The sequence below is a fragment of the Trichechus manatus genome, unplaced genomic scaffold (assembly GCF_000243295.1).
Source record: "Trichechus manatus latirostris isolate Lorelei unplaced genomic scaffold, TriManLat1.0 scaffold00028, whole genome shotgun sequence".
In the NCBI taxonomy this organism is placed as follows: Eukaryota; Metazoa; Chordata; class Mammalia; order Sirenia; family Trichechidae; genus Trichechus; species Trichechus manatus.
The window spans coordinates 1,342,312-1,366,915 of NW_004443964.1; the positions used below are offsets into that span (position 1 = coordinate 1,342,312).

A 24,604-nucleotide genomic window follows, 5' to 3' on the forward strand; every position below is an offset into this window, starting at 1 on the left:
CAAACTGGATCCCGGCCTAATTTTACCCTGTGAAACCCGGCCTGTGAACCCACTGCCTTTGTTAATTTGTAGAAGAAATCCAGTTAAAAACAAGGCAAAGGCCACTGGGGGTGCGACTCCTTCCCCCAACCCCGGGCAGCGGCTCCTTACCGAAGCAGGGGGGGCGGTACCTCACCCCCACCCCCACCCCCTCACCTGGTACTCGCCCTTGGAGTTCATCAGGCGAGTCTTGAGCACGTCTAGGGGCTGGCACAGAAAGGTGGCGCACCCGCCCTGGGGGGGGAGGGGGAAGGGATTCTTCACCTACTGGCCTCGAGGGGACAACACCAGGCACTCTCCTGGCCTAAGTGCTGCTTACCTGCAGGTTCCTCCCCAAGTGCTCACAACCACTTAGAAGGGCCCAAGCCCCTGGCCTCCCTGGGCACCCTCGGCCCCCATGCTGGGTCAGGCCCAGGCACTCACCGCAATGAAGCTGGCGACAAAGTGGGTGAAGATGTTGTCGGCGAGGTAGCCTGTGCTGAGGACCAGCTGCTTGGCCTGGTCATAGCAGGACAGCTGGGGGGACGGAAGGAACAGTCAGGCCCATGGAGGGGCCCCATGGGAAATCAGCTGGGGGGACGGGAGGGACAGTCAGGCCCATGGAGGGGCCCCATGGGAAATCAGCTGGGGGGACGGGAGGGACAGTCAGGCCCATGGAGGGGCCCCATGGGAAATCAGCTGGGGACCAAAATGACCCACGCAGCATCAACCAAGCACCTACTCGTTTCATCACCTACAAGGGTCACCTGCCAGATGTAAAAACTGAGGCCTGGGGAGTGAGGGGGCTGCCCAAGGTCACAGCTGAGTGGCAGTGCCGGGCCCCTTCCAGCCCACCTCGGAGCAGCAGGTGGATCCCCAGAGGGACTCTCAGCACCCCTGCCCCCTGCACCCATGCCCTGCCTTCCTCTGTGGTCAAGGAGGACCATGCCGGGGTCTGTGGCCACTGCCCAAGAGCCCCTCCGTGTAGGGTGGCCCTGTGGAGCCCTACCTGGCCCACGGTGACGAGGGCCCCTCGGCTGGAGGCCATGGTCGCACCTGAGAACAGCTTCCTGAGACCCTCTGAGGAGGAAGGGGGAGATTGGGCATGGGGTCTCCAGCCTTGCCCAGGCCAAATCCCAGGACCCTTCCTCCAGGACGCCCCCCCCATGCATCTTGCACAATGGCCCCCCAACCACACCCGCCTCCTGGTGCCCCGCCCCAGGTGCCCCTACCCGTAAAGGGCAGCTCACCTTCACGGGCCACACGGTATAGGCCGTCCAGGGCATGGGCGTAGCTGCCAGGACAGAACAGGCCCGTGAGGGTCCTCCCCCCAACCACCAGCACCCCCATCCCTCCAGGTTCACATCCGAGAGATGGGCACACAGCTTTGCTCCTGCCCTGCCTGCTTCCCGGGGTGATCGGCCAGTGAAGGCATCCACAAGCCCCCTGAGAACCGCCAGACAAGGCTCCTCAGATGCCTGGATGGCGGCTCTGCACCCGCCCAGACTGCCGGGTCCAGCCCCCAGATCAACAAGACCCCTCCCACAATGAGAGTCCTGGAGGGGTCAAGGCCACACCTCCCCTAGTGATTCTAGAACAGAGGTACACAATGCTCATTGCCAAAGGCTGTCAGACCCCCACCCTGTCCTGTGTGACCCTAGATGCCATGTGGCCTGGGAAAGCAGCTCGGGGGTCTTTCTGGCCCCAGGCCTCCAGTTGCCAGGCTATAACCCTCTAACAGAGGCCCAGGGTCTAGGACCCCCCAGACACACCCCCAGGGCAGAGCCCAGCCATACTCACTTGCGGCGCTGGCTCGGGGGCAGCTTCATGTCGTTCTGCATTCTGGAAGAGACCTCGGGCTTGGGGTGGGGTGAGGACCACAGGACACCCCTCCCCCCCAGGCTCCCACAGGTGGGCTCACTCTGGGGGGATAAATGGGACCCCTGGGGCTCCCCCACAACACACACAGACCACCAGGGCCCCAGCGACCACGAGCTGGGCAGAGTGGCACCCCCTCTCCATGCTCAGGACTCCAGGGTCCAGAGCCAAGCCAGTGGAGGGAAGGCTTTCAGACAAAACCCACGGGAAGCGGGCAGCTGGACATGCCCAGATCCGGGCTGGCCCCAGGCGAGCCCTGCCCTGTCGGGAGGCAGAAAGAGCCTGACCCTGGGGGGCATGCACTGACCTGACGTTCACCATGTCCGCAGGGGTCCCCACAAAGCCACCGGTGAAACCTGGGGTGGCACAACCCCCAAAGCCAGATGTGATATGTGATGACCAGCGGCCCTCAGGGCCCACCCTGCGCCCTCTCCCGTGACCGCTCACCACCAATAGCGCCCAGCAGCACCTTCTGGTAGAAGGGCGGTGGCCCCTGGCTGCCCTTGCTCAGACGGTCACGCACGGTCTCGTAGATGGCGAAGCGCGTCAGGGAGTAGGTCATCTGTGGGAGTGCCCAGATCAGGGGCGGCCAGAGGAACCCGCCCCCCACCCCTCGGCCCTCCTCACCCTACCCCTGCCCCGCTGGGGCACTGTTATCATCCGGCTTACAAAGAGAACGCTAGGGAGGGTGGGAAGCCCCATCACCACACACTGCCCCAAGCCTTCACCCTGAGCCCCCCGAGTCCCCCCCAAGGCCCCGCTCCAAGCCCGAGTCCCCACCCGAGCTAGCCTCCGACTCCCTGTACCCCCCCACCTGTCTGCAGAGGGAGGCGCTGAGGCCATTGTATAGCGCCAGGATGCCGTCGGAGCGCACCACCTGGAGCGCCATGCCAGTCATGCGTAGCTTGACCTCCTGCTGCGTCTGCAGGTGCACCTGCCAGCCCAGGGGGGACACCCGCTCAGAGCTGTGCCCCCTGCCCAACCCGCCCTCCGTGCCCAGCCTCCTGGTGTCCACAGCTGGCACAGAGATACAGCAAGTCTTCTTCTAGAATCTACTGGGTGTAAACCTCACAAAGACCCCGTGTGGTCACCACCCATTTCGAGATGGGGAAACTGAGGCTTAGAAGGTGATGAGGACTTCCAAGGGCACTGCCTTGGGGGTGGGGCTGGGGTCGCCCTGAACCTGCTCCACGCTACTGCAATGTTGTTTTACCACAGTAACGACCACGGGCTTCTGAGTGCTGAGGGGAGGAGAGAACCCCACGCCTGCGAGAAGCGCTTTGCACACACCCCAGGGAGGGTTGTCCTTCCCATTTGACAGAGGAGGAAACTGAGGCCTTAGAAGTGAAGCACCCTGTGGACCCCGCAGGGTGACCCCAGGCCCCATTTCTTAACCACGACTACCTCTCGAGAGGGAGAAAGTATTACGGGGACTCAGCCAGGGAGTGAGGGTGAAGACACCCGGGGGCTCCGGGAGAGGCTGTGGGCGGGGCCTGGGAGAGGGTGGAGGTGAGGGCGGGCGGGGGGCTGCCAGCCTTAAGGGCTCACCAGACCATCCCCCAAGCCCTGGTCAGGCGGCCTGCAGGAACAGCCACAAGGCGGTCAGAGCTCGGCAGGCAGCAGCCAGGACAGGATACCAGCTCCTGGCCCCCCCCCCGGCCCCACGGCCCCCACCCTGGCCCCAAGGAAGCTGGTCCACAGCCCGGTCACACAGGTCGCTCATGGCAGGACACAGCCCGTGGGAGCATCAGGCACAGCACATAACCCGCCCCCAGTCTCTGGGTGTGCCATAGATTAACGAGCTCAGGGGGGCCGTGGAGCCCAGTCATGGCCAGAACCCTCCTCCACCCTTCCCTGGGGGCAGCAATACAGGTGGAGAGAGCCTTCCCAGGCCCCCAGACTAACTGCCTGTCGGTGGGGACCACCCCCTGCAGCTGCACCCAGCCCAGTGAGGGGTCGCAGGCGGCAAGAGGCCATGGTCTTCCTCATGCAGGGGGGCCAGAGGGTCAGGGGGCACTGGGCCTGCAGGCAGGGTGGCCATGCAGGTGGCAGCCACCATCCAGGTGATGAGGGACCATGGGGACTGAGGACACACGCAAAGCGAGAGATTAGGTGTTTTAGGATGGATCTTTAAATGGTCACGGAGAGGCCTGGTGAGCAGGGGGCAGTGGGAAGCCAGCCCCGCCTCCCTCCACCCCAGGCCTGCGCCCAGGCCAGGTGGCACCCCGCCGCTGTCCCTGGACCCTTCCCAACAGAACCTCGGTGCTGAGTGAGGCCAGGAATGACGCCCAGCAGGGCCTTGGACAATAGACAACAGCCAGTGAGTCCAGGTCCCTGCTGTCAGCACTGAGGTCCTCAGCATGAGCCACCCCGTCAGAGCTTCCAGCCTGACCCTCCAGGGCCCCATGGGGCAGATGCCTGGGAGGCAAGAAAAGTAAGAGACGAGAGGCTCCTCCTTCCCAAGCCAAAAGCACCTTCTTGTTCGCTCCCATCCAGGCCCCACCCTGCCCCTCCAGGCCATCTCTTGGTCCTGGGAGCCTAGCAGGCTGCTCCCAGGATGAGCTAGGTCTCAGGTGCCTGAATGGGGCCACGAGCTTTGCCCCCACCCCACACCTGCCACATCTGGCCTTTACTTGATGGCTAGCATCTTTACTAACTAGAAAAGCTAATGTCCTCCTTTTAGGAAAAAACTGTGGAGCCAACTCTGACTCACGGCAACCCCATGTGTGTCAGAGTAGAACTGTGCTCCATAGAGTTTTCAATGGCTGATCACCAGGCCTTTCTTCCGAGGTGCCTCTGGTGGACTTGACCCTCCAACCTTTTGGTTAGCAGGGCCACCCAGGGCCTCCTTAGGGAAAAGGCTGCTGAAATAAAGGCCCTCAGGCAGGAGGCCAGGCCTGGGTCAACTCCAGGTCAGACTGTACTAACAGGAAGAACCCAGGAGCCAGGAAGCCTGATCACAGGGGCAGTCCTTCTGAGGGGCCTGGTGGGGGTGAGGGAGGGGTGGGAGGGTGGCTGCCCCTCGCCCACAGGCCCCCACTGACCACAAGTCTAGGGTGAACGGGCAGGGACTCCTGGCTGGATTCTGCTGTTTTAAAGTCCCAGGCCTTTCTTCTTTGTTCTCTGTGGTTAAAAAGGGTCAGAAAACATTCTCAGCTGGTCTGAGAGACAAGGGAGGTTCTGTCTGAGTTTACCACATATGCCTTTTTTTCTTAAAAAAAAAAAAAAAAAATGTGAGTGCAGCTCTCGGGGTGTTCTGGTCATAACGTCCCTGCCTGGGCCCACCCACTACCCACTTCAGCTTCCTCCACAAGGGTGGCCGGGAAGCAGCCCAAAGCCAGGGTGCCTGGGTAACCCGACTCACCCAGCCGCGTTCCCTCTCCCACCGGCCATGTCTAGCCGACACCTAACCGCCCCACACACACAGCCCCACCCCCACCATCAGTGTTTAACCCGGAAGAAGGGTTCTCAGATGCCCAGAGAGACCAGGAGCCCTGCCCAAGGTCACACAGGTATTGAGGCGCACACCTGGGGCTGAAACCGGCAAGGTGGGGAGGGGGACTGCACCCTCCAGGTCGTGGGCTCGGCCGCCACCTGCAGGTGACTCGAGGCTCCAGGCCTGGCATCCCTGCACCCGGTATTCTTTCACCCAGGGAGAGCAGAGCCTCGGGGATATCCCCACTCTCTTCCCTGCACCGGCTAGAGGTGTCTCCTGAGGGGGGAACTGAGATGCGGCTCTCCACAGCCCCCGCCGAAAGGTCACAGGTCCTCCCGCACAGAGCAGGACACGGGCCCAGGAAAGCCGCGCCGTGCTGGTCGGGGAAGGACAGCGTGGGCGGTCCCCAGCCGCGCTTTAATTGCCAGGTGCGCCCCGGCGGGGTGGGGAAGGCTGTAGCCCCAGGAGGCATCCCGGGCCGCGCGTCCGTCCCCGTCTCGGGAGTCTCCCGCCCGTCCGCAAGGGGGCCGGCGCGCAGGGCCGCGGCGGGAGGAGCAGCCCCAGCCCTGCGGCCTCACCTTGAGCAGGTCCAGCGGGTGCGTGCAGCAGGCGGCCCCGCAGGAGGCCAGCCCCCCGAAGTACCAGCGCGACACGCGCGCCTCGGCCGCCATGGCCCAGATGCGGCAGAGGGCCGGCCCAGTGCCAGCCGGGTGCGAAGTGCTCCCCGCGGCGCTCGGTACCGAGTGCTCAGAGTCCACCGCTCGCTCCGCGCCGCGTTCAAAGCGCAGCCAATGCGCCCGCGCGGGGCGGGGGCGGGGCCTGTCGAGACCCCGCCCCGAGCGCGGGGCGGGCCCCGCGCCTTAAAGCGGCCGCGGCCCAGCGCGGAGCTAGGTGGGCCCCACCCGACCGCGGGGACCCCACCGAGCCCGGGGACCCTGCAATCCTCGGACCTGCCGTGCCCCTGCGAACCCCACTGACTGCGAGGAGCCTGATGGGTGGGCCACCCCATGCCGTCCGAGAAGCCAACGTCCCCTGTCCACCCTCAGCCGGACCCGCGCCCAGGGCCAACCCTACGCCTGGGGCCCGGCTCCAAGGTCACCGCTGGGGAACCGGCCCGGGATCTCGCAAGTCTGCGCCCTGCAGTCCCACCCCCCTGGAGGCGCAACCCTGAACTTGCACCCAGTCTCGCCCTCTCCGCCGGGCAGGCCCTGGCTGGTGTCACGACGGCGGAGGGAGCCAGCACGAGGCGGGGCACGCGATAGGGGGCCTGTGTCCACGCGTCTGCAACCTCTTCCACCCAGTACGTGAGGGAGGCTCAGCCTGGGCGTGACCAGCTGTGAAAGGGGAGCAGAGAATGAAATGAAGGCTGGGGGCGGAAGGCAATGTGGAAAGACTACCCCTCACACATACACGCGGAACTGAAGCTATCACCTCCGGACCAAGTCCAGCCGACTACCACGCTGAACCAGGCAGCCACCTGGAGGGGGCCCCCGGGGCCCTTGTTGCCCAGGAGGTCCGCTGGGACGGTGGGGGCCAGACCTTCCCAAAGAAGGCTTCTCAAGGGTGGGTGCTGGGGTCTTGGGAGGAGCTGTCAGCCCAACTGCTAGAGCCCACATTACTCCCCCAAAGGTAGGCGCCCCCCTGCCTCCAGGCTCCGCTAATCCTGCTTCTCAACAAACAAGGAGGTGGGTGTGAACGCGGGCACGAGATGTACAAGATGAAACGCAAGTTCCCAAAGCTGCTTCAGGGCAGGCCACGCGAGGGCTGTGCTCTGAGGGGGCAACACCTGATCAAACGGGCCAGTGGGTTGGGGCCCCTTCCCCAGCGACCTGCTTCTCCAGCGGCTGACTGTGTGCCCCACACAGGGTGAGGGGTACTGGCCACCATGTGGGGGCTGGCCCGACCCCAAGGTCGTCCGCTGAAGGTCTGGGCTGGGGTACTGAACGGCCGGCTGAAGAGACAGTGTCCAAGACAAGTGCCCCTCCCATTGGTTTCGGGGGGTGATAGGGTCTTCCCAAGGCAGTGTGGATGTGGAGTTGGAAGCTGATGGGCGTGTGGGGGTACACAGGAGGGTTACAGGGATTCTAGGGAAGCAAACAGCAGGGGAGAGTGGGAGACACTGCCCAGACCGAGGCGAGGCGGGAGGAAGGAGATGGGGTCGCGACTAAGATACACAAGACCGTCCTTTGTTAAAAGAATCAGCATGTCTGGGCACAAAAGGTGGTCCCTGGTTTACGGAAATTCCTGAGCAAGCTAAGAGCAGTGGCTTCCTGTCCTTGTCCATGAAGTGTCACCGAAACCGTGGCCCTAACCCCATGCCTCTTCCCGGCCCATCCTGTCCTGTACCAAGGCCCCTGAGGTCCTGCCCGTTGCCTGAACGGACCCAAGCGTCAGTGATGATCCCACATCAGTGGCTCCTCACTACAGGGCCACCAAGTCCCCAGGGAGATTGCGTGACCCCGCAGGAAGAAGAGGGCCAGGCCGGGGCTGCAGCCTACCCCTCACCTAGGTCACTGGCCAGGCAGGGCCCAAGAAGCCTTGTTGCGGGTAGGCAGTACACCTTCGATCCATGGAGGGCAAGCCTGCCCTGCACAGAGCTGTCCCCCGGGAAGGGCAGAGCCCAGAGCCCAGGGTGGGAACTGCAGAGATGATAAAACGGGAAGCGCAGCACAGCTCCGGCGCCCGCACCTCTGGGGCAGATGGACTCTGGGAAGCCTGAAAAAGGCAGTTAATGCTCCGTCAGAACCTCGGGCAGAACCAGGGAAACTGCACCGTTCTCCCGAGAAGATGGAACTACATCAGGGAACTCAAGATCCCCCACAGATTCTACAATAGGTTCAGATTCGTAAGCCCCAGAGTAAGAAGGGGTGCCCAGCAGAGGCGGGGTTAGAGGAGGCCACAGGGCCCATGTCCCCTGGGTAGGGGGTGGACCAGGTCAACAGGACCATCAGTTAGGGTTGGCAGAGCTGGAAATGAGAGTGGGGAGACCCGGCATGGGGCCTTCAGGGATGGACACCTAGAGAGCCTGGGGGTGACATCAGCTCAAGGTGGGTGCATGCCCCCAAGGGTGATGAGCTCACAACATGGCGAACCTAATGTCCTCCAAGTCTCAGGGCCACCCCAGTTCTGAGTGGCTGCCCAAGGTGGGAGTCCCACTGAGCCGTTGCCCCATACTGATGAGGACCTGTGGCAGGGCCCTCAGCTCCCTTCTGGGGAGGTTCTGCGGGCTGAGGGAAGGCACCTGGGGCTGATCGGCAATCATTAACCCTCCAACGGTCACTGTGGATCTGCAGGCAGAAATGGCCCCCAGGGGCTGGCAGCTCAGTTGGAGACGTGCTCCTCTAGCCCTCTGTGGCGGGGGAACCCTGGGTGGGCAGTGGGCCCACAGCCCAAGGGGACCTGTCAACTCCCCAGAGAGCCCCACCGAGTCTGCCGTTGTCCCCACAGCGCCTCCTCCTCGTCCCCTTCACATATGAGCCTGAGGGCTGAGGCCTTACAGAATGTTCTGAAAATGGGGGCTTACTGCTCCTCCAGGCAGGCTGGCAGGCCCAGCACCCCTGCTCCAGGCCACATGCCTCCCCTGCCAGCCCTCCCTCCCCCTAACAGCCAGTGGAACAGCTAAGGTTCCCAACCACTGCAGGGTGGTGAAGCATCCCCCACACTGCCCCGGGTGGGGTACATGCCACCCTCCTCCATGTGCAAGGTGCATGCCTGCCCACCCTCCCACCAGCCCAGGGGGGCTGCGCTGTCGGCCTGGATGGGCAGGCGGCCGCAGTTGCCACTCGACAAAGGAGCAGGAGACGTCAAACACGCATCCAGGCCCAGGTGCGGGTGACGCCCTGGTGTCTGACCACATGGCAGCTGCCACTATGCGGCAGGGCGGGGAGCCCACCCAGAGCCCCCACCTGCTGAAGACTGAGACTGCCGCCACAGCTGTGCACCCTATCATCTGCGGACCCCTCAGATGTCCTGCGGGGCCGGGGGCCCAGGCGGCCCCCAGCAGCAATCCCACGCACACGAATGGCACACGCTGAGTCTCAACAGTGTATTTCTCCGCCGGCCACACAAGAGCCCACTCACTGACTCGGGGTTCCTTGAGTCCGTCCCCCTCGTGCTCTCAGGGGCAGCAGCCGTCCCGCCCCCACAGGTCCGCTTCTCCCTCCCAAACAGAGGCTGGCTGGCACCCGGTGCCAAGAGTTCTCGCCGCAACCCAGGACCCCAGCCTCGCGTGGTGCCGGGCGGGCCTTGCGGCTCCTCCACAGTCCTCGCAGCCGGGGCTATTCCAGCACCACAGTGCCGCCCACCGCCTCCAGGGCCGCCTTGATCTTCTCGGCCTCGGCTTTGGCAATGTTGGCTTTAATCTCCTGAGGCAAGGACTCCACCAGCTTCTTTGCCTGCCAGCGAGGGGAGGAGGGCGCATAAAAGTCAGGCATGCGGGCTTGGGGCGGGGGTGGGGGCTGCCCCACCCAGCCTACCCGGGCCAGGGCCACGTGCCGACCTCACCTGGACCAGGTTGATGCCCTGGACGTAGTTCTTGATCTCCTTGATCAGCTTCACCTTGTCCACGGGCTTCGCCTCCGTCAGGCGGACAGTGAAATGTGTCCGTTCTTTCTGCTTGGGGATGTCTTCTTCTTCTGCCACCTTAGGGTGGGGCAGGCGGCGGGGACAAGGAGGGAAAGGGAGGAGTGAAGCAGACATGCTGGCACCCAGCACCCTTCCGGTAGCTTCATAGGGATGGGCCTGCCCGGCCAACGGCCCACTCCAACAGCCCAGCAGAGCCTGCGATCTCAGGGACGCACACCACCGGGCAGGCCCAGGAGCTGTCCTCCTCAGCCGCCAGTCAGCGTTCAGAGCTGCTCCACCACCCGAGGGCTCCTGCCTCTACAGACCACCCCCTCGTCCCTCAGGTGTCCTAACTTGTGAGGGGGACAGCGGCGCTAGCAGCGTTACAGGAGACCACGTGCGGTCCTTGGCTAAGCTCTGGCTTACCTAATAACCAAACGTGCGGCTGTCGATCCTGACTCATAGCAACCCTACAGGACAGAGTAAAACTGCCCCATGTGGTTTCCAAGGAGTGCCTGGTGGATCTGAACTACCAACCTTTTGGTTAGCAGCTGTAGCTCTTAACCACTACGCCACCAGGGTTTCCCTGGCTTGCCACCTTCTCCCACGGACCAGTGAGGAGCCCCGGGGTGTGGCCGTGCTCTCGAGGTGACATGAGAGGACCCCTGGCTTGGGTCTGTTGCCAATAATACTAACAGAAACCCCCCATTCGCAAGTGTCCCAGCTTGGATGATACATCACAGGGTACTTATCTTCTCCAAAATGCCCCTGCCCACTTCACAGGGTGCGGGTGAGGGGTCGATGAGTCCATGAAACCACGCCTCATGGAAACATCAGCCACTTTCAGACCTGGGACCCCTGTGGGGCCCGACTCCAGCCGATGACGGTTGGGAGAGGGCAGGGACTGCCGTTACAGAACCTCAACAGACCCGACAATCCGTGTAGCCTGCAAGGTCTCCCTGGGTTTAGATACACTAACTGCTAACAGGCAGTCTGCGAGGATCGGAGGAACCTGAGCATCATGGGCTCTCCAACCACTGCTAACGGACAACAGTCGCGCTAACAGCATTCCGCAAAGCACGCCAAAGCCCACGAAGATGAAATGGGAGACCAGGAATTTCCCTTTAACCTCAGGAGAAGCCACAAAGAACAAATGAAGCAAACCTGGCAAAACCTTGATAATGGTATCACCTGGGTGATGGGCACATGGCTAATTATATTAATCAACTTGTGTATAAATTTGAAATCTTTCGTAACAAAAATTGAAAAAAAAAATTAACCTGAGGCTTTAAAGTCAGCTGGTTTCATTGAAGACACCCACGCCGCCTTGGCGCCCACCTCCTGGGCCCTCGTCCCCCTGTGGCCTCTAGGCCCCACAGACTGGGCTGCCCAGCACCCTCCTCTCCAGCCTGGCCTTGCTGCTGCTCGTGGCTGCGAGTGTGCCATGCCCTCTGCAGGAACGCTGTGCCCTGAAGGCACACAGCTCTCTTCGTGATTCCTTCAGTCTCCCCTCAAACGTCGCCGCCTTATTGAGCCCTTCCTTGAAACTGTAGCTCCCCGCTCTAAGCTCCTCTCTTACTGTTCTCCCTGTCGCCTGTAACGCTGCGATAAACAGTATAACTCCTCTCTCTCTGTGCCTCCTGGCTTATCATCTGTTTCTCTCCACTGCAAGGGTTGTCTCTGCGTGGGCAAGGACTGAACAAGCTAGGGAGGAGGCCCAGGGAGGCCACGGAGGGCGTGGGCACCGCCCTCGGGAAGCACAGATTGCAGGCTGCATAGAGACTGAAACTGGCTGCACGACCCAGAGATAGGGGACAACATAAGAAGGTGGCAACGTTTCTGCCCAGGGCCCTGGCCAGGCTCACCTCGGCGGCGGCGGGGGCGGCCGCCGGCATCACACCTGTCGGCATAAGCCCGACGTCCTGGATCTTGAGCGTTTTCTGCAAGACAGAGGGGAGCAGCGTCACCTCAGATGCTAAATGTAGGAACAAACTGCCAACAAGCCCCGCCTGCTCCTTGCTACCTTCAGAAGCTCGTTGAGGTCGGAGATCTCCAGGAGCGTGAGGCTGGCAATGTCCTGGACCAGCTGCTGGATTTTGGGGGGGTACTCCTTGGGGGCGTTGTCCAGGGATGCGCCGGCAAGGGCCTCGTCTCTGCGATGGCTGCTGCTCCTTATCTGCCGCGCAGCACAGACAGCGGGCACCTGTTGCCTAGCCCCCCGTTGAAACGGAGTCGGTCAGGCCTGGCACAGGTAGGGGACTGGGTGCAGAGACCCACAGGGCAGACGGGTGCCAGGAGCTGAGGTCAGTGAACTGGTGAATCAACTAGCCCCTTGGTCCCGATCTGGGGTTCCAGACCTCAGGGGGACACACCAACAAAAGGATTTCCAAGTGACTTTAAATCCTTCAAAAAGCTCTAGGAATCCACATATTATATGCAATCTCAAACGTTGTTTCTGGTTTGAATGGGGCTCTCCCGACCCGCTGGGGTTAAATCAACGCCTTAAATGCAGTTGCTGCACAAAGCCTTTCCAAACGCGGGGCCCCAGGCGGCAAAACGCCGGATCTGGGGATGGAAGTCCTCCACATCGCTTTGCTGCGGAGAAAACTGAGGCCCGGAGACCGGCAGGGAGTTGGCCAAGGTCCCTAGGGGCAGTGCCAGGGCGACCCCGGATCTGCAGCCTCGCGGGCCCCGGCTCTCCGCGGCCCGCGCAGGAAAGAGTCGGCACGGGAGGGCCCCCGCCCCCTCCACGGCCCCGAGGGTCCCGCCGAAGCCCAGCATGGGCCGCTTGCAAGGGTGGTCGCCCGCCGCCCGCCTACTCCCGGACCTGCGCCCCTAGGCGCCCGGCTGCCCCGGCCCGGGCCGCGCGCCGCCCCTACCCTGTCCGCCGGCCCGACCCTCGGTGCCCGGGCTCCCCAACGGCCGCCGCTGCGGCCCGCGGTACCTGGCGAGGCGAAGCGCGGCGGCCCGGAGCCCAAGACACGGCCCCCATAGGGGGCGAGCGGCCACCGGCAGCATCGGTGCTCGGCCGGGAAGGTCACACGCGGTTCCTGGGAGGAGGACGCTCTAGCCGCCGGGCCGCTGAACATGCGAGCTGGGATGGGGCGCTCTAGCCCTTGGGCCTGAGGAGTATGCGAGCCGGGTAGAGACGCTCTAGCCGCGCCTCGCGCTCGCCTCCTCCCGGGCCCCCGAGGTTACCTATAAAGGGGCGGGCCGCGCAGGCGCAGGAGCGTACCCGGCGCCGGGGGCTGGACGAGGCGGTGGGGCTGGACTCGCCAGCCTGCTCCCTGCGCAGTCGGGGCTCAGCGCCGACTGGGCCCCGGACGCTCGGCGCTCTGAGTCTGCAGTGCCGCCCTGCCCCTTCCGAACATTTGGGCCGGGAAGGGCCACCCGGGCTCCCTCGGCCGATTCTCCCGGCCTCTTCCCGAAGCCTCCAAACGTTCCCTTAGTCGCATCCCCGGGGGCTGATAGGCTTTCGTTAGTCACATTTTTGTTACCACGGGCTGGTGAGAATGACCCCAGTGCCTCCTCCCTGCCCAGGTCCGTACCGACGTAAGGGGCAGGTCAGAGGAGTCTGATGCCAGCGAGGAGGAGAGCGAGCCGGAGGGAGGAAGGTGAGGCCCAAAGCCTCGTGCCGTGTCCTGTGCTTGCACCCCGGTGTGGAGCTGCGGGCACTCCGCGCGCTCTCAGAAGTTTCCTCGTCCGCCTAAACGGCTGTCTTCTGTAAACACGCAGGCCTCCAGCTCTGGCTGAAAAACTACGCGATTGTTGGACCAGCAACCACCCCCACTACCCTCCCACCCACCGTGAGCAAAGCCTAATCTCAGGTCCCCAGGAGCAAGCCGGCATTTCCGGGTATGTCGGCCGCGCGGCAGCGGGACTGAGGACGCCCCCTGGTGACAGCCTTTGCTAAGGGCTGCAAGGAAGGGCTTTGAGCTTCGAAGGGTTCAAGTAATGGGCTCCTGGGAGAAGAGCTAGCAGTTCACGGGGAGAAAAGGAGACATCGGAAGACCTGGCTGCTTCTGCCTCTAGCTGTCTGGAGCCCCTGCACGCTACCCCTTCGGTCCAGGTCCTACACTCGTCTCTGGGCGTCTGGGAAGCTCCAGCACAGTCCTTGTCCGCAGCACCCAGCCCCCAGCCGTGGCCCTTCCCAGCCCACCTGCCAGGGCCCACACCTGCTGGCAAAGGACGTGGTGAAGCCTCTGAGCCTTTGGTCTTTACAAGGAGCCAAGTGGGGGCTCCTTTTCCAGCCGGGGTCTCACACAAACGCCCGGTTTTCTGGGAGGAACCAGGTCTGAACCACCTAACTCCAGGTGAAAACAAACCGAGAAGGTGGCTGCCCTCTGCCCACCACCTCAGCACCCTGGCCCTGCCTTCAACCCAAGCTCAAGCCCTCTCCATGCCTTATCTAGCACACTCTAGTCCCTTCCTTCATAGACAGCTGACACGGGGCTCGCCTGCGAGGCTTGGAGACGTGAGGTCTCTGACAGGCTCCAAACCCTGGGTGGAGGGGCTGAGTCTGTTACTTTAAACATCTTCTAGAACACGGATCCTGCAAACTCTCTCCCTGGCCTTGTGTGTCAGGATGGAGTGGGGGCCTATGTGTCCGGCAGTGGACCAAGGTGGCACAGGGGCCCCCCGCTCAGCCCCCTTCCCTTGCGAGAAGCCGGAGCCCCCAGGGCCCAGTCTTACTGTTGGCGGTGGGGTGGTCAGTGGGAAAACCTGTGACATGTCAGTAGCTCGTGAGGGCGGGGGACCAAGTCCATATGCCTCCCTGCCACGCATGGGGTGAGAACTGGGCGAGAAGCCTGGCTCCCCGAGGGCCCCAGAACCTCTGAGGCCAACACCCAAGCTCCAGGTGCTTGCCCTCGGAGAGAGCAGGCCACAGCTGCAGCCAGAGCAGGAGATGGCAGGGGAAAGGTCCAGCGACCATGGGGCCCGCCTGGGGCACTGGGGCCAGCCTGCCAAGAGCCCTCCTTGCGAGGCGCAAACAGCACTTTCTGAAGTACATTTTATTATCATCACTGCTCCACTCGGTCTGCTCAGGGCGCTGGATGAGATGACGGCTTAGACGCGGAGAAGGGAGACACCCAGAGCCGTCTCTGTCCTGGGCTGGGGAGGGTCTGGGCCACAACCCCTGCAGAGGGGGCCTGGGGACTGCACTGGAGGCAGTCAGCCCATGCTCCAGGCCTCCCAACAGGGCAGGAAGAGCGCAGGCTGCGCCAGGCAGGGCCTACTCCAGCCGCCCAGAGGGCTGAGCACACGGGGCAGGGGCTCCCCTCCACCCCCCTCCCTGCGGCCCAGCCCTGGGGACCTGGCCATGAGACAGTGATGACAATGGAACAGGGAGGATGAGGGGCTGCAGGCTAAGGACAGGAGGGGGACAGCGGGGGTGAAGGGTGGACTTGAGGTGCCCAGAGGTGGGGGTGCCACCTGCCCGCCCGCACGAGAAGGACACACACGACAGCAGGGGAGAGAGGCGGTGGCGAGTTAGACACGGGCAGCCTTGGAAGAGCCATAGTGTTAGGCCGGCGTGCACCCAGCGGGTCAGTCGAAGGAGATGAGCTGGGGCTCGCTGCCCGGCACTGGAGGGCCCTGCACAGGCGGCTGCTGGGCCACGGGCGGTGGCTGCTGTGGGGGGCCCCCGGTGGGTGCCATCTGTAGGGGAAACCAGCCACTGGGTCTCCTTCCCCAGCCCGGCCGCAATCCCTCACCCCGGCCTCACCAAGCTGGTCCTCTTGAAGCCCAGCTCGGCCCACCTCCGTCCAACGCCTGACGGGTTGGACATTCACCATTTCTGGCTTTTCCCAAACGTGGTGTTTGGTATCTACAGATACACCACATACACGCATACCTGTGCACACATACACGTGTGTTTGTACACACAGGCACGCGTTTCCCGGTTCTATCTGCCAATAGGCCTGGATGCAAATCCCCGCCTACACTGCACCTGGTTCTCCCCAGGACCCTGCCCACAAGGGGCGGTGGGTTCAGCGGGCTGGTGGGGTGGTGCTCACTGAGCTGGGGGCCACCCGGGAGCCCGGTGCGAGGTGCTCACCTGCTGGTACATGGGCTGCTGCCCCGCGAGGTACGGCTGCTGGGCGGGCAGAGGCACGTCCTGGCTGGGGAGGGTGGTCATGAGGTTCTGGGGAAGGAAACAAACACGAAGCTGAGGGAACCGGGAGCCGATGGACAGAGGCTACATGACCAGAGGACAAAGCAGCCAGGGGCCGGGAGTGGACGAGGGGGCGCCGGTCGGAGGGGGCGCCGGGCAGAGAAGCCTTGTACCCAGTGTGCCGCGGGCTCTTGCGACAGCTGTTCAGCCATGTCCACTCCTGGCCGTCACCCCCACAGCTATCTGGGCCACACCGTGTGCCTGGCAGAGTCTCGTGGTCTCACCTGCATGCTGTAGGGCTGGTACCCCACGGAGACCGACTGGCTCCCCATGTAGCCCATGGTCCCGGTCTGCAGCGGCTGGGGCAGGCTCGGGAGGCTCTGTGGGGCCTGGGAGGCGACACTCTGCAGGGGGAGGGGACAGTGAGAAGCGGTGCAGCCCAGGTGTGGCCAGAGCAGCAGCCCCCCTGCCTGCTCACCTGGTAGCCCTGTGTGGGGGTGGGCTGGTAAGATGAGTAGGCTGGGCTGGTGGTGGGCCCAGCCTGGCCTGGGGGCGCCGCCTGCCCACCTGTGGCCCCAGCCGGGTACATGTAGGTGCTCACCATGCTGGGATCTGTGGGGGACAAGACCAATGAGAGGGCCAGCCTGGGGGGGTTGGGGAGGGGAAGATGGGGAGAGGGAACCCAGGATGAAGGAAAACAGAACCCCACCCCGGGAATCACATCACTGCACTAAAGGGGCTGGGGGACTGATGCAGGCACCAGACCGCATGTGGGCTCCACACCCTCGGGCTGGAAACAAGGTCACAAACACCAGACCCCAGTGAGTACGTCTGTGGAGGATGAGGAGCCAGCCTTCCACCAGGAGGGGGCACAGAGGTGGAGAAGGGAAGCCCTGAGCTAGAGGGTTGTGTGTGTGTTTGTACACACGTGTGCTTCCCAGCTCCATGTGCTGAGAAGGCCTGGGGCGGGGAGCCACCCAACCAGGCCTTGTGCCCTGACACCAGCCTTCGCTTGTCTGGGCTCCTTGGAGAAATGGCCAATTCCAGGGCTGAGAAAGCACTAGATGAACAGAAACAAGCGTTCTAAAATGAGGGGGCCACAGCCACACCACGACCGCCTGACCACCAGCATCAACAGCTGCAGTAAGGCATTATACGCTTCGGGACACGGTAGGAACCCGGAGCCCCACGAACTCTGTCTGACCATCATCGTCAACAGCTGCAGTAAGGCATTATACGCTTCGGGACACGGTAGGAACCCGTGAGCCCTCGTTGATATAAATGACAAGTAAAAAGGGGAGAAATGCCTCCTGATAACAACCAGTAAACGGAGCGGCAGGATGTTTGCATAGTCTAAGATACCCGTTAATTACAAAGAAAGAAAAACTCATTTCACAGCCAAGAAACCCAGCAGACACCACCTGAGCCATGAGGCCACTGTTACTGTCAGCATCGACGGAATAACCTGACACGTGTTGATAACGGCATGGCTCTGCCACCCCCGCCCATCGCCAGCCAAGCCCAGACAGCCTGTTACGGAGGAGCGAACTGTGTCCCCCAAAATATGTGCTGTAAATCCTAAGCTCTATGCCTGTGGTTGTAACTCCATTTGGGAACAGATCGTCTTTGTTAACGTTAATAACGAAGGATCAGCGTACCGTGCGTCTCGAGTCCGTCTCTTAAGACAACCAAAAAAACCAAACCTGTTTCCGACCCCATAGGACAGAGCTGAACTGCCCCACAGGGTTCCAAGAAGCGGTTGGTGGATTTGAACTGCCAACCTTTTGGGTAGCAGCTGAGCTCTTAACGACCAGTGTGCCACCAGGGCTCCTTGAGATATAAGAGACTAAAATAAGCAAGCCAACAAGTACGGGGGGGGAGAGAGATACCAAGCCACGTGAAGATTGCCCAGGAGCAGAAGCTCAGAGACAAGGACCTTCCTCCAGAGCTCAGAGAGAGCCTTCCTCTAGACCCAGCACCCTGAATTCAGACTTCTAGCTGCCTGAACTGTCAGAAAATAAGGTTGTTTGTTAACGCCACCCACTTGCGGTATTTGTTACAGCAGTGCTACTCTGAGGGTGCCCCACAAAACCACGGCATGCACACGAGACGGCCGTGTCATGAAACCCAGGAGTGTTCCAGATTAAAGGCCACCGACCGAACGTGGCCCATGACATGGGTTTTCTGTATGGACAAAGACAGCATACTGGATCCTCATGTGGCAGGAGCTCCAGCATTTCCTGATTTGGTCACTGTCCTGAGGCTGAGTGACTGGCCTGTGTTAGAAAACTCAAGTGCTCAGGGGCAAGGGGGGTTGAGTCTGCACCTCAGGAAAAAATGTTGTGTACACACACGTGCGTGTATATGTACGTGCGTGTGTACACACACACGTGTGTGTGTACACCTGTGAAAAGAGAAACAAGACAAAGCAAATGGGGCAGTGTTAACAGTTGATGTCTGGGAAATTGTACCACTCTTGTAGCTATTCTGTAAGTCTGAAATTACACCAAAATAAAAAGACAAAAAAAAAGACGGGCGTGAGGTTCATCTTGGCTGGGTGCGCCCCCCTTCCTGCCCCCAGCCCGTTACCTGCTCCTGTCACAGGCATGCTGGGGTAGGGGCCGCTGGCCTGAGTGGGCTGGTTCATGTACACTGTGTGCATGGGGGAGCCTTCCACCGAACCCGCCGGGCTGAAGGTGCCTGGGAAGCTGGTGGGGCCTGAGGGCTGGTACATCACACCCCCAGCCGTGGGCATGGCCTGTAGCTGAGAACAGAAAAGATGTGACTGTCAGCACCAGGCTCAGTAGGGTCTCCAGGTGGGGAGGGGATGACAGGGCAGGTGTGTGTCTGGCGTAGAGCAAAGGTGACAGGGCGGATGTGTACCTGGGAGTAGGGCTGGGGTGAAGGACAGGGCGGGTACATGCCTGGCATAAGGCAAAGGGTGATGGTGGGTGTGCCTGGCGTAGGGCAGGGAGGGTGGACGGGCTCATGCCCAGGCGCAGGGCAAAAAGAAGCTCCATGCCTGGAGGGGATGGGCAGGCATGTGCTGGGGAGTAAGGCAGGGGTAGGGCAGGGTGGGCACGTGCCTGGGCGTAGGGCAGCGGGAAGGCCGGCATCTGGGCACGCATCTGCACTGTCTGCTTCTGCTGCTCCAGGCGCAGCTGCCGCTCCTTCTCCTGCTCCTGCAGGCGCTGGATGGCCAGCTGCCGCTGCACCTCCAGGTACTCCTAGGGTGGGACGCGGTGGTCAGGGTGGCTGCCTTGCACTCCTGTGCACCCCCCGCCCCCCGAAGAGCAGTGCTGACACCCTGGGCCACCCGCCCTGCACCACGTGCACCGCCTGCCCCAAGGAGCAGTGCCAATGCCCCGGGCCCCCACGCTGCACCTCTATGCGCCGCCTGCCCCCAGAAGCAGTGCTGATGTCCTAGGCGGCCGCACCTGTTTTTTCTGCCGCATGATCTCCAGCTTCTGGGCCAGCTGGATCTGGCGCTGGCGCTCGGCCTCCTCGGCTGCCCTGCGCAGCTTCTCCCGGTGCTCCTCACGCAGGGCACTGAGTGCTCCCCGGGCATCGCGAATCTGAGCCAGCTTGTCCTGCAGCCCCTCGTAGTACACTGTGGGGAGAGAGCGGGGAGCGTGTTGGAGATGGAGGCTGCAGGATCCAGGTATCACCGACACGGCGTGCACTGCCTGGCACTGCTGCCCTGGGCGGCCCGGTCCCCCCTCCACCCGGTCTTGGGAAAGGGCAAGCCCACCCCGTGCTTCTCTGAGGGGATCTGCTGGGCACCGGGCAGGGGGGCAATTCTGCGCTGACCGCCCGTGACCACCTCCTGCTGAGGCCTGGGGCCCTGAGTGGGCGCTCAGAGAACCAGGGCCGGCCCGTCCCCGCGGTCCCGGCAGCACGCACACCGGCGCTCGTCCAGCTGGTTGAGCAGCTCGAGCAGCTGTGGGTGCATGCTGTTGATGGCCTGGAAGAGCGAGAGCACGGCCGAGTCGTTGGTGATGCTGCGGCCTCGCACGTGGTTGCTCTTCATACGGTTGACGAAGGTGGTGACAGCGTTCTGCAGGCCCTTCAGGAACTGCTCGTGGCTCTCCTCCGAATCCCCGTTCTGGTACTGCTGCTGGGGACAGAGCGGGCCACTGAGCAGCTCCCGGGCGGGCCGGGGACTCAGAGTGCCGGCACTGTGGGCGGGCTGGGGACTCAGGGTGCCGGCGCTGTGGACAGGATGGGCGCTCAGGGTGCTGGTACAATCTGAGGGCTGGGTCCTCACCACCACTCTGGGGTAAGCGCCAGGCACACCCCCATTTCACACACGAGAAAATGGAGGCCAGGGCGGTAAAGCAATGTGCCCATGGGCAGAGCAGGAGAAGGGGCCGAGCTGGCCAAGCCAGCCTCTGTCCCTGCCTGGTCAGCGCCCCGGGCTGGGTGACCACGGGCATGGGGAGAGGGGGTGTGGGGCTGCCTCCCTGAACAGCCTGGTCCCTGACTCCGGCCAACAGAACCCAGATGCCCCAGGAAACACCAGCAACCAATCTAGAGGGTTCTGAGTTTTTCTGGAATATGCAGGTCCGTGAGGGCAAGAAGAACAAGACCCTGATGTCCCAGACCACAGCCGAGCACAGACTTGTCCTGTCCTGCATTCTCCGCCTCCGGGAGGTGACCAGGGAGGTGTGTGGCTGCACAGGCTCCCCTACTCTGCACGCCCGTCACAACAGGGGGGCCTCTGCTGGGTCCCGCGCTCTGGCACACCCGTCACGACAGGGGGTCTCTGCTGGGTCCCACGCTCTGGCACACCCATCACAACAGGGGGGGCCCTGCGGGGTCCCACACTCTGGCACACCCGTCATAACGGGGGCCTCTGCTGGGTCCCCCACTCTAGCATGCCCATCACGACAGGACCTCTGCTGGGCCCTGCATTGTAACACGCCCGTCACGACGGGCCTCTGCTGGTTCCCACATTCTAGCACGCCCGTCACGACAGGGGGGCCTCTGCTGGGTCCCGCGCTTTAGCACGCCCGTCACGACAGGGGGGCCTCTGCTGGGTCCCGCGCTTTAGCACGCCCATCACGACAGGGAGACCTCTACCGGGTCTCTGCACTCAACACCTCCCTTGCTGGTGGAGGACCAACCGTAGCTTACCTCACTGAAGTGGCCACCAGGAGGCGCTATGGGCTGAGAGTCAGACTCCGGGAGGGGCGTCTGAAAGAGACCAAGGGTGAGTGGGCCTCCTGCCTCTCCAGTCCCTCATACGCCCAGGGACCGAGGGCCAGGAGAGCCGGCGCAGCCCTCACCTCCACTGTGCTCACCAGGGCCACGTGCCCCTCCCTGGGCAGGGCGGCCGGCTCGGCCAGGGGCACGGGTGCCGAGGGTGTGGGGCTCCTGCGTGCATCCTCCTGCTTCTTCTCCCAGTAGTTACGGTTGAGATACCGAGCGAGCTGCAGAAGCAACACAGAAGTCACTTCTCAGGCAGGGGACACAAGAGAAACGTGTCCCCCACGGGTGGGCCTTACCTCAGGGTCCATGTCCTCTGCCAGAGGTGCTGATGAGTTCTGGGGGAGAGAAAGAGGGTCTTGTGGAGTCAAGGCCCCCAAAGGGGTTCTGCAGGCAGCAGCAAGCAGAGGCTCAAACCCTCATGCCCCACACTTGCTGGGGGCAGCTGCTCACGCAGGGCCGGATGGCTGAGGGCTCCATGGCGGTCCCCAAGGCTGGCCAAGTGCCGGCCTCTGGCTTATCTCTGCCCCCTCCAAGAGTGGCTCCAGAGCGGCCTGTCCCCCAACCCTTGACCAACAGCCGCATAGGAGACCCCGCCCCTCGGGTCCCCATCCCACAACCCAGCCGTGCCCTCTGGTCATGGCCCTGGCCACGCCCCATCACACACTCGCAGGCGGGTGTCGGGGAGTCTCTTTTCCTTCCCCTGAAGAGATTTCAGGGTTCTAGAAGGGTCCAAGCGAGGTGGTCTGTGCACCCCGCCCCCCCACGGGGGCCCCACACAGCGGTTCTGCAGTCACCGCCTCGCTGGATCCAGGTGCAGCCGTGGGCCGGCCCTTGTCTCCCCACTCTCCTGCACCTGGGGCCCTGGCAGCTCAGGAAGGAGGGGCCAGGGCGTCAAACCAGGACAGGCAGGGTGCCGGGCTTCACGCTCCATGCCTGCCCTTAACTGCTGTGCCCCCAGGGTGGGGTGGACGTCTGCGCCCCGCCTCGCCACACCCAAAACCCCACCCCCAGCCTCCCGACTCCGAAGCAGACGCGGTGCAATGTCCCCTTTTAGGATGAAGCCGAGGCCCGAGAAGTCAGGATGATCCCCGTCAAGTCCTTCAGCGACCAGAGAGGGCTGGACGAAGGCAGGGCTCCCTGGACCCGGGCGTCCTGTCCCGCCCTGGGAGGGTCTGGGAGAGACCGGAGCTTTTGTAGCTCCCACCTCTGCCCAAGCTTCTCCTGCCCCGCAAGGACACTGACCAAGGAGCCAAGAGCTGAGAGCCTGGTTTTGCCCCTAACACACACGGCTGTCCCTGCACCCACATAACCGTGATGGCCCACCGGCCCTCCCCCCCAGAGAAGTCCTGGGCCCTCTGCCCGAGCCAAGGTGTGTGCAGCAGGCGGGCTGAGGCAAGCCTCACCACAGGCGAGGAGTACAGGCTGCTGGCGGGGGGCGCGGACGAGGCCACAGGAGCAGGCTCCGCCTTGGGGTATGTGGTGTACGTCGACTTCTGTCTCTGCAAAAAACCGGAAAGCATGACAGGGACAAGGGACAGTGTCTCCACACGCCCGGCCCCACCCCAGGGCCCTGACACTTGGGAGAGCCCTGCACTCACCATGCGCTCCTTCTCCTCGGCCTCTGACTGCGACAGAGCCAGGGCCAGCTGCAGCTCCTCCTCCTCCTGCAGCGCCGTCTCATCCCTCTTGGGGGGCAGCTGTGACACAGGCCGGGTGAGGCTCTGGGAGAGGCAGGGGACCCGGGGAGGGAGGCTGGCTCAGGGGCGTACCTGGGACTGCTGCGACAGGGGGCTGGTCAGGTACTCGGGCGGCAGCTCAGTGGTGGAGGCGGCTTTTCCCTCTGCTTTCCTGGAGGCATACAGAGTGCTGCAGGTCACAGGTGCTGGACACCAGACGCTGACCCCAATGGGTGCCAGTGACACCCCCAGGTCCCACACGGCGTCCCCACGGGGAGAGGACAGGATCCCTCAGGCCACACGCACACCTTCAGAGAAGCAGCCAGCACTCTGGCTCTTTGAACCGCAGCTCTGTCGTGTCCAGCCTTGTGACCCTGGAGAGGCCACTGGGCTGCCCTGACCATGGCTGCCGCTGTTGCAGACAGAGACCCAAGGCCCCCACCTGGCAGAGCCCCTGCCCTGCTCCCGCGTGCTCTAAGGGGCACAGGTGGACTCGACTGTTCGGCCTGCATGACTGACAGGGCCCGGCAGCGCCTGCACCGGAACCAACCCCGCGCCAGCTCTGTTCCGTCTGCTCCGAAACAGGCTCAGTGCTCCCTGAAGTTGGGCTGGTTAAGTCCTTAACAGATCAGTGGAGTTTATCTCTGCACACAGGCCTTTTTCCCTGGCTGTGGTAACCTGGGGCCCTCATACAGGAGAGAAGGGAAACGTGGAAAGCTGTAAGCGAACAGAAAACGAGCCGGTCGTCTCCTTGCTCTCCCCGGACCCGCCCTGGCTGTAGGGGATGCGGCCACCAGCACCTGAGAGGATCCACCACACTCACCTGCCTCCAGGTGCGCGTGTTCAGCCTCACGGGACCGTGAGCATCTGGGTACAAGCCTAACCCTCCTCAGGTCCTGCTCAAAGCTTCATTAGCGCTGTACCTGCTCTAAAGCTGGACACCCACCAAGGCCTGAAGAGATGCCGCTGCCTTCACTGTAGGCCTGTGCAGTGGCGAGCAAGGCCTGGGACAGGAGAGCCCCCCAGACCCGCAGTCCCGGGCGCGGTGGCTGGGAGATAAGCCCAGGTTTCGGAGAACGTCACCTCCCACCCAGAGAGCTGGGGGCGGGCATGGGGGCTCACTTGTTCAGCTGCTCGTAGCAAGGTTCACACACGCGCACCTCCTTCTCGATGCCGAACTTGGGGATTGTGGAGTACTTGGAGGAGCACTTGCCACAGAAGATCTGCCCACACGCCCGGCAGTGATGCTGTGGACGGGCACGACACGCCTGGTCAGGGGGCCTGGGCGGCCAGCACGTCCCCACCCGGCCCCGGGATGCCCACTGGACCATGCCAGAGGCCAGCCTGTCTGCCTGGAGGCCCCAAGGAGCACGGAACCCCCAGGAGCACCAACACCAGGCATCATTTGGAGGAAAAGCGCTCGTCAAAACGAGAAGCCTATCCAAAAAGCTTTAACAGTAAAGCAAATATGGGCGTGCACGTGTATGTGGGTGTGGGTGCACACGCGTGGGTGTGGGTGTGCGTGCACGCGTGGGTGTGGGTGCACACGTGGGTGTGGGTGTGCGTGCACACGTGTGCGTGTGACACCTGTCCTCCATCTCAGAGCAGGACAGAATATGTACGTGGACCGACCACACACGAGCTCTCGTGTTTGCAGGGGAGCCTGTGTGTCTGTTCAGACCCCCAGTCCCCCTTGGGCAGCCTGCG

At 63.0% G+C, this 24,604-nt stretch overlaps 3 protein-coding genes across 4 annotated transcripts in view; all 3 read right to left on the reverse strand.

The window, feature by feature from the left end:
- Positions 1-6,036, reverse strand: part of SLC25A10 (solute carrier family 25 member 10) — a 6,693-nt gene extending 657 nt beyond the window's left edge. Inside the window, exons 1-9 of one of the 2 annotated variants that reach the window (XM_004374087.2) lie at positions 5,911-6,036; positions 2,711-2,830; positions 2,344-2,458; positions 2,204-2,252; positions 1,819-1,860; positions 1,269-1,312; positions 1,028-1,098; positions 463-555; positions 196-273 (exon numbers count right to left, since the gene is read on the reverse strand). In XM_004374087.2, the coding sequence (XP_004374144.1) occupies positions 196-273; positions 463-555; positions 1,028-1,098; positions 1,269-1,312; positions 1,819-1,860; positions 2,204-2,252; positions 2,344-2,458; positions 2,711-2,830; positions 5,911-6,003 (705 nt within the window). In that variant the 5' untranslated portion in view covers positions 6,004-6,036. Of the gene's footprint in view, positions 1-195; positions 304-462; positions 556-1,027; positions 1,099-1,268; positions 1,313-1,818; positions 1,861-2,203; positions 2,253-2,343; positions 2,459-2,710; positions 2,831-5,910 lie in introns of both variants that reach the window. The other variant, XM_004374086.2, reaches the window with a different exon arrangement.
- Positions 6,037-9,474: 3,438 nt separating this feature from the next.
- Positions 9,475-12,950, reverse strand: MRPL12 (mitochondrial ribosomal protein L12). The gene is made up of 5 exons (XM_004374088.2): positions 12,840-12,950; positions 11,919-12,105; positions 11,761-11,835; positions 9,836-9,973; positions 9,475-9,726 (listed from the first exon to the last, which is right to left on the reverse strand). The coding sequence occupies exons 1-5, from the start codon at positions 12,911-12,913 to the stop codon at positions 9,610-9,612; spliced, it is 591 nt and encodes a 196-aa protein (XP_004374145.1). The 5' UTR covers positions 12,914-12,950; the 3' UTR covers positions 9,475-9,609.
- A 2,492-nt stretch (positions 12,951-15,442) lies between these two features.
- The window catches only part of HGS (hepatocyte growth factor-regulated tyrosine kinase substrate), a 16,233-nt gene continuing 7,071 nt past the window's right edge, over positions 15,443-24,604 (reverse strand). The window contains exons 8-22 of the mRNA XM_004374352.1: positions 24,020-24,144; positions 22,991-23,069; positions 22,820-22,918; positions 22,625-22,720; positions 21,518-21,556; positions 21,299-21,442; positions 21,147-21,206; positions 19,914-20,127; positions 19,448-19,620; positions 19,097-19,237; positions 18,600-18,774; positions 16,489-16,622; positions 16,295-16,414; positions 15,954-16,040; positions 15,443-15,553 (exon numbers count right to left, since the gene is read on the reverse strand). Of these exons, the coding sequence (XP_004374409.1) occupies positions 15,443-15,553; positions 15,954-16,040; positions 16,295-16,414; positions 16,489-16,622; positions 18,600-18,774; positions 19,097-19,237; positions 19,448-19,620; positions 19,914-20,127; positions 21,147-21,206; positions 21,299-21,442; positions 21,518-21,556; positions 22,625-22,720; positions 22,820-22,918; positions 22,991-23,069; positions 24,020-24,144 (1,797 nt within the window). The remainder of the gene's footprint in view (positions 15,554-15,953; positions 16,041-16,294; positions 16,415-16,488; positions 16,623-18,599; positions 18,775-19,096; positions 19,238-19,447; positions 19,621-19,913; positions 20,128-21,146; positions 21,207-21,298; positions 21,443-21,517; positions 21,557-22,624; positions 22,721-22,819; positions 22,919-22,990; positions 23,070-24,019; positions 24,145-24,604) is intronic.

Bases quoted from the DNA above. Each gene is read 5' to 3' on its own strand.
- MRPL12 (XM_004374088.2), bottom strand. From the start codon at position 12,913: ATGCTGCCGGTGGCCGCTCGCCCCCTATGGGGGCCGTGTCTTGGGCTC. The intron at 12,106-12,839 runs GTACCGCGGGCC...ACGGGGGGCTAG, and splicing joins GCCGCGCTTCGCCTCGCCAG to GCAACAGGTGCCCGCTGTCT. The intron at 9,974-11,760 runs GTGAGCCTGGCC...CCCCACCCTAAG, and splicing joins CCGCCCCCGCCGCCGCCGAG to GTGGCAGAAGAAGAAGACAT.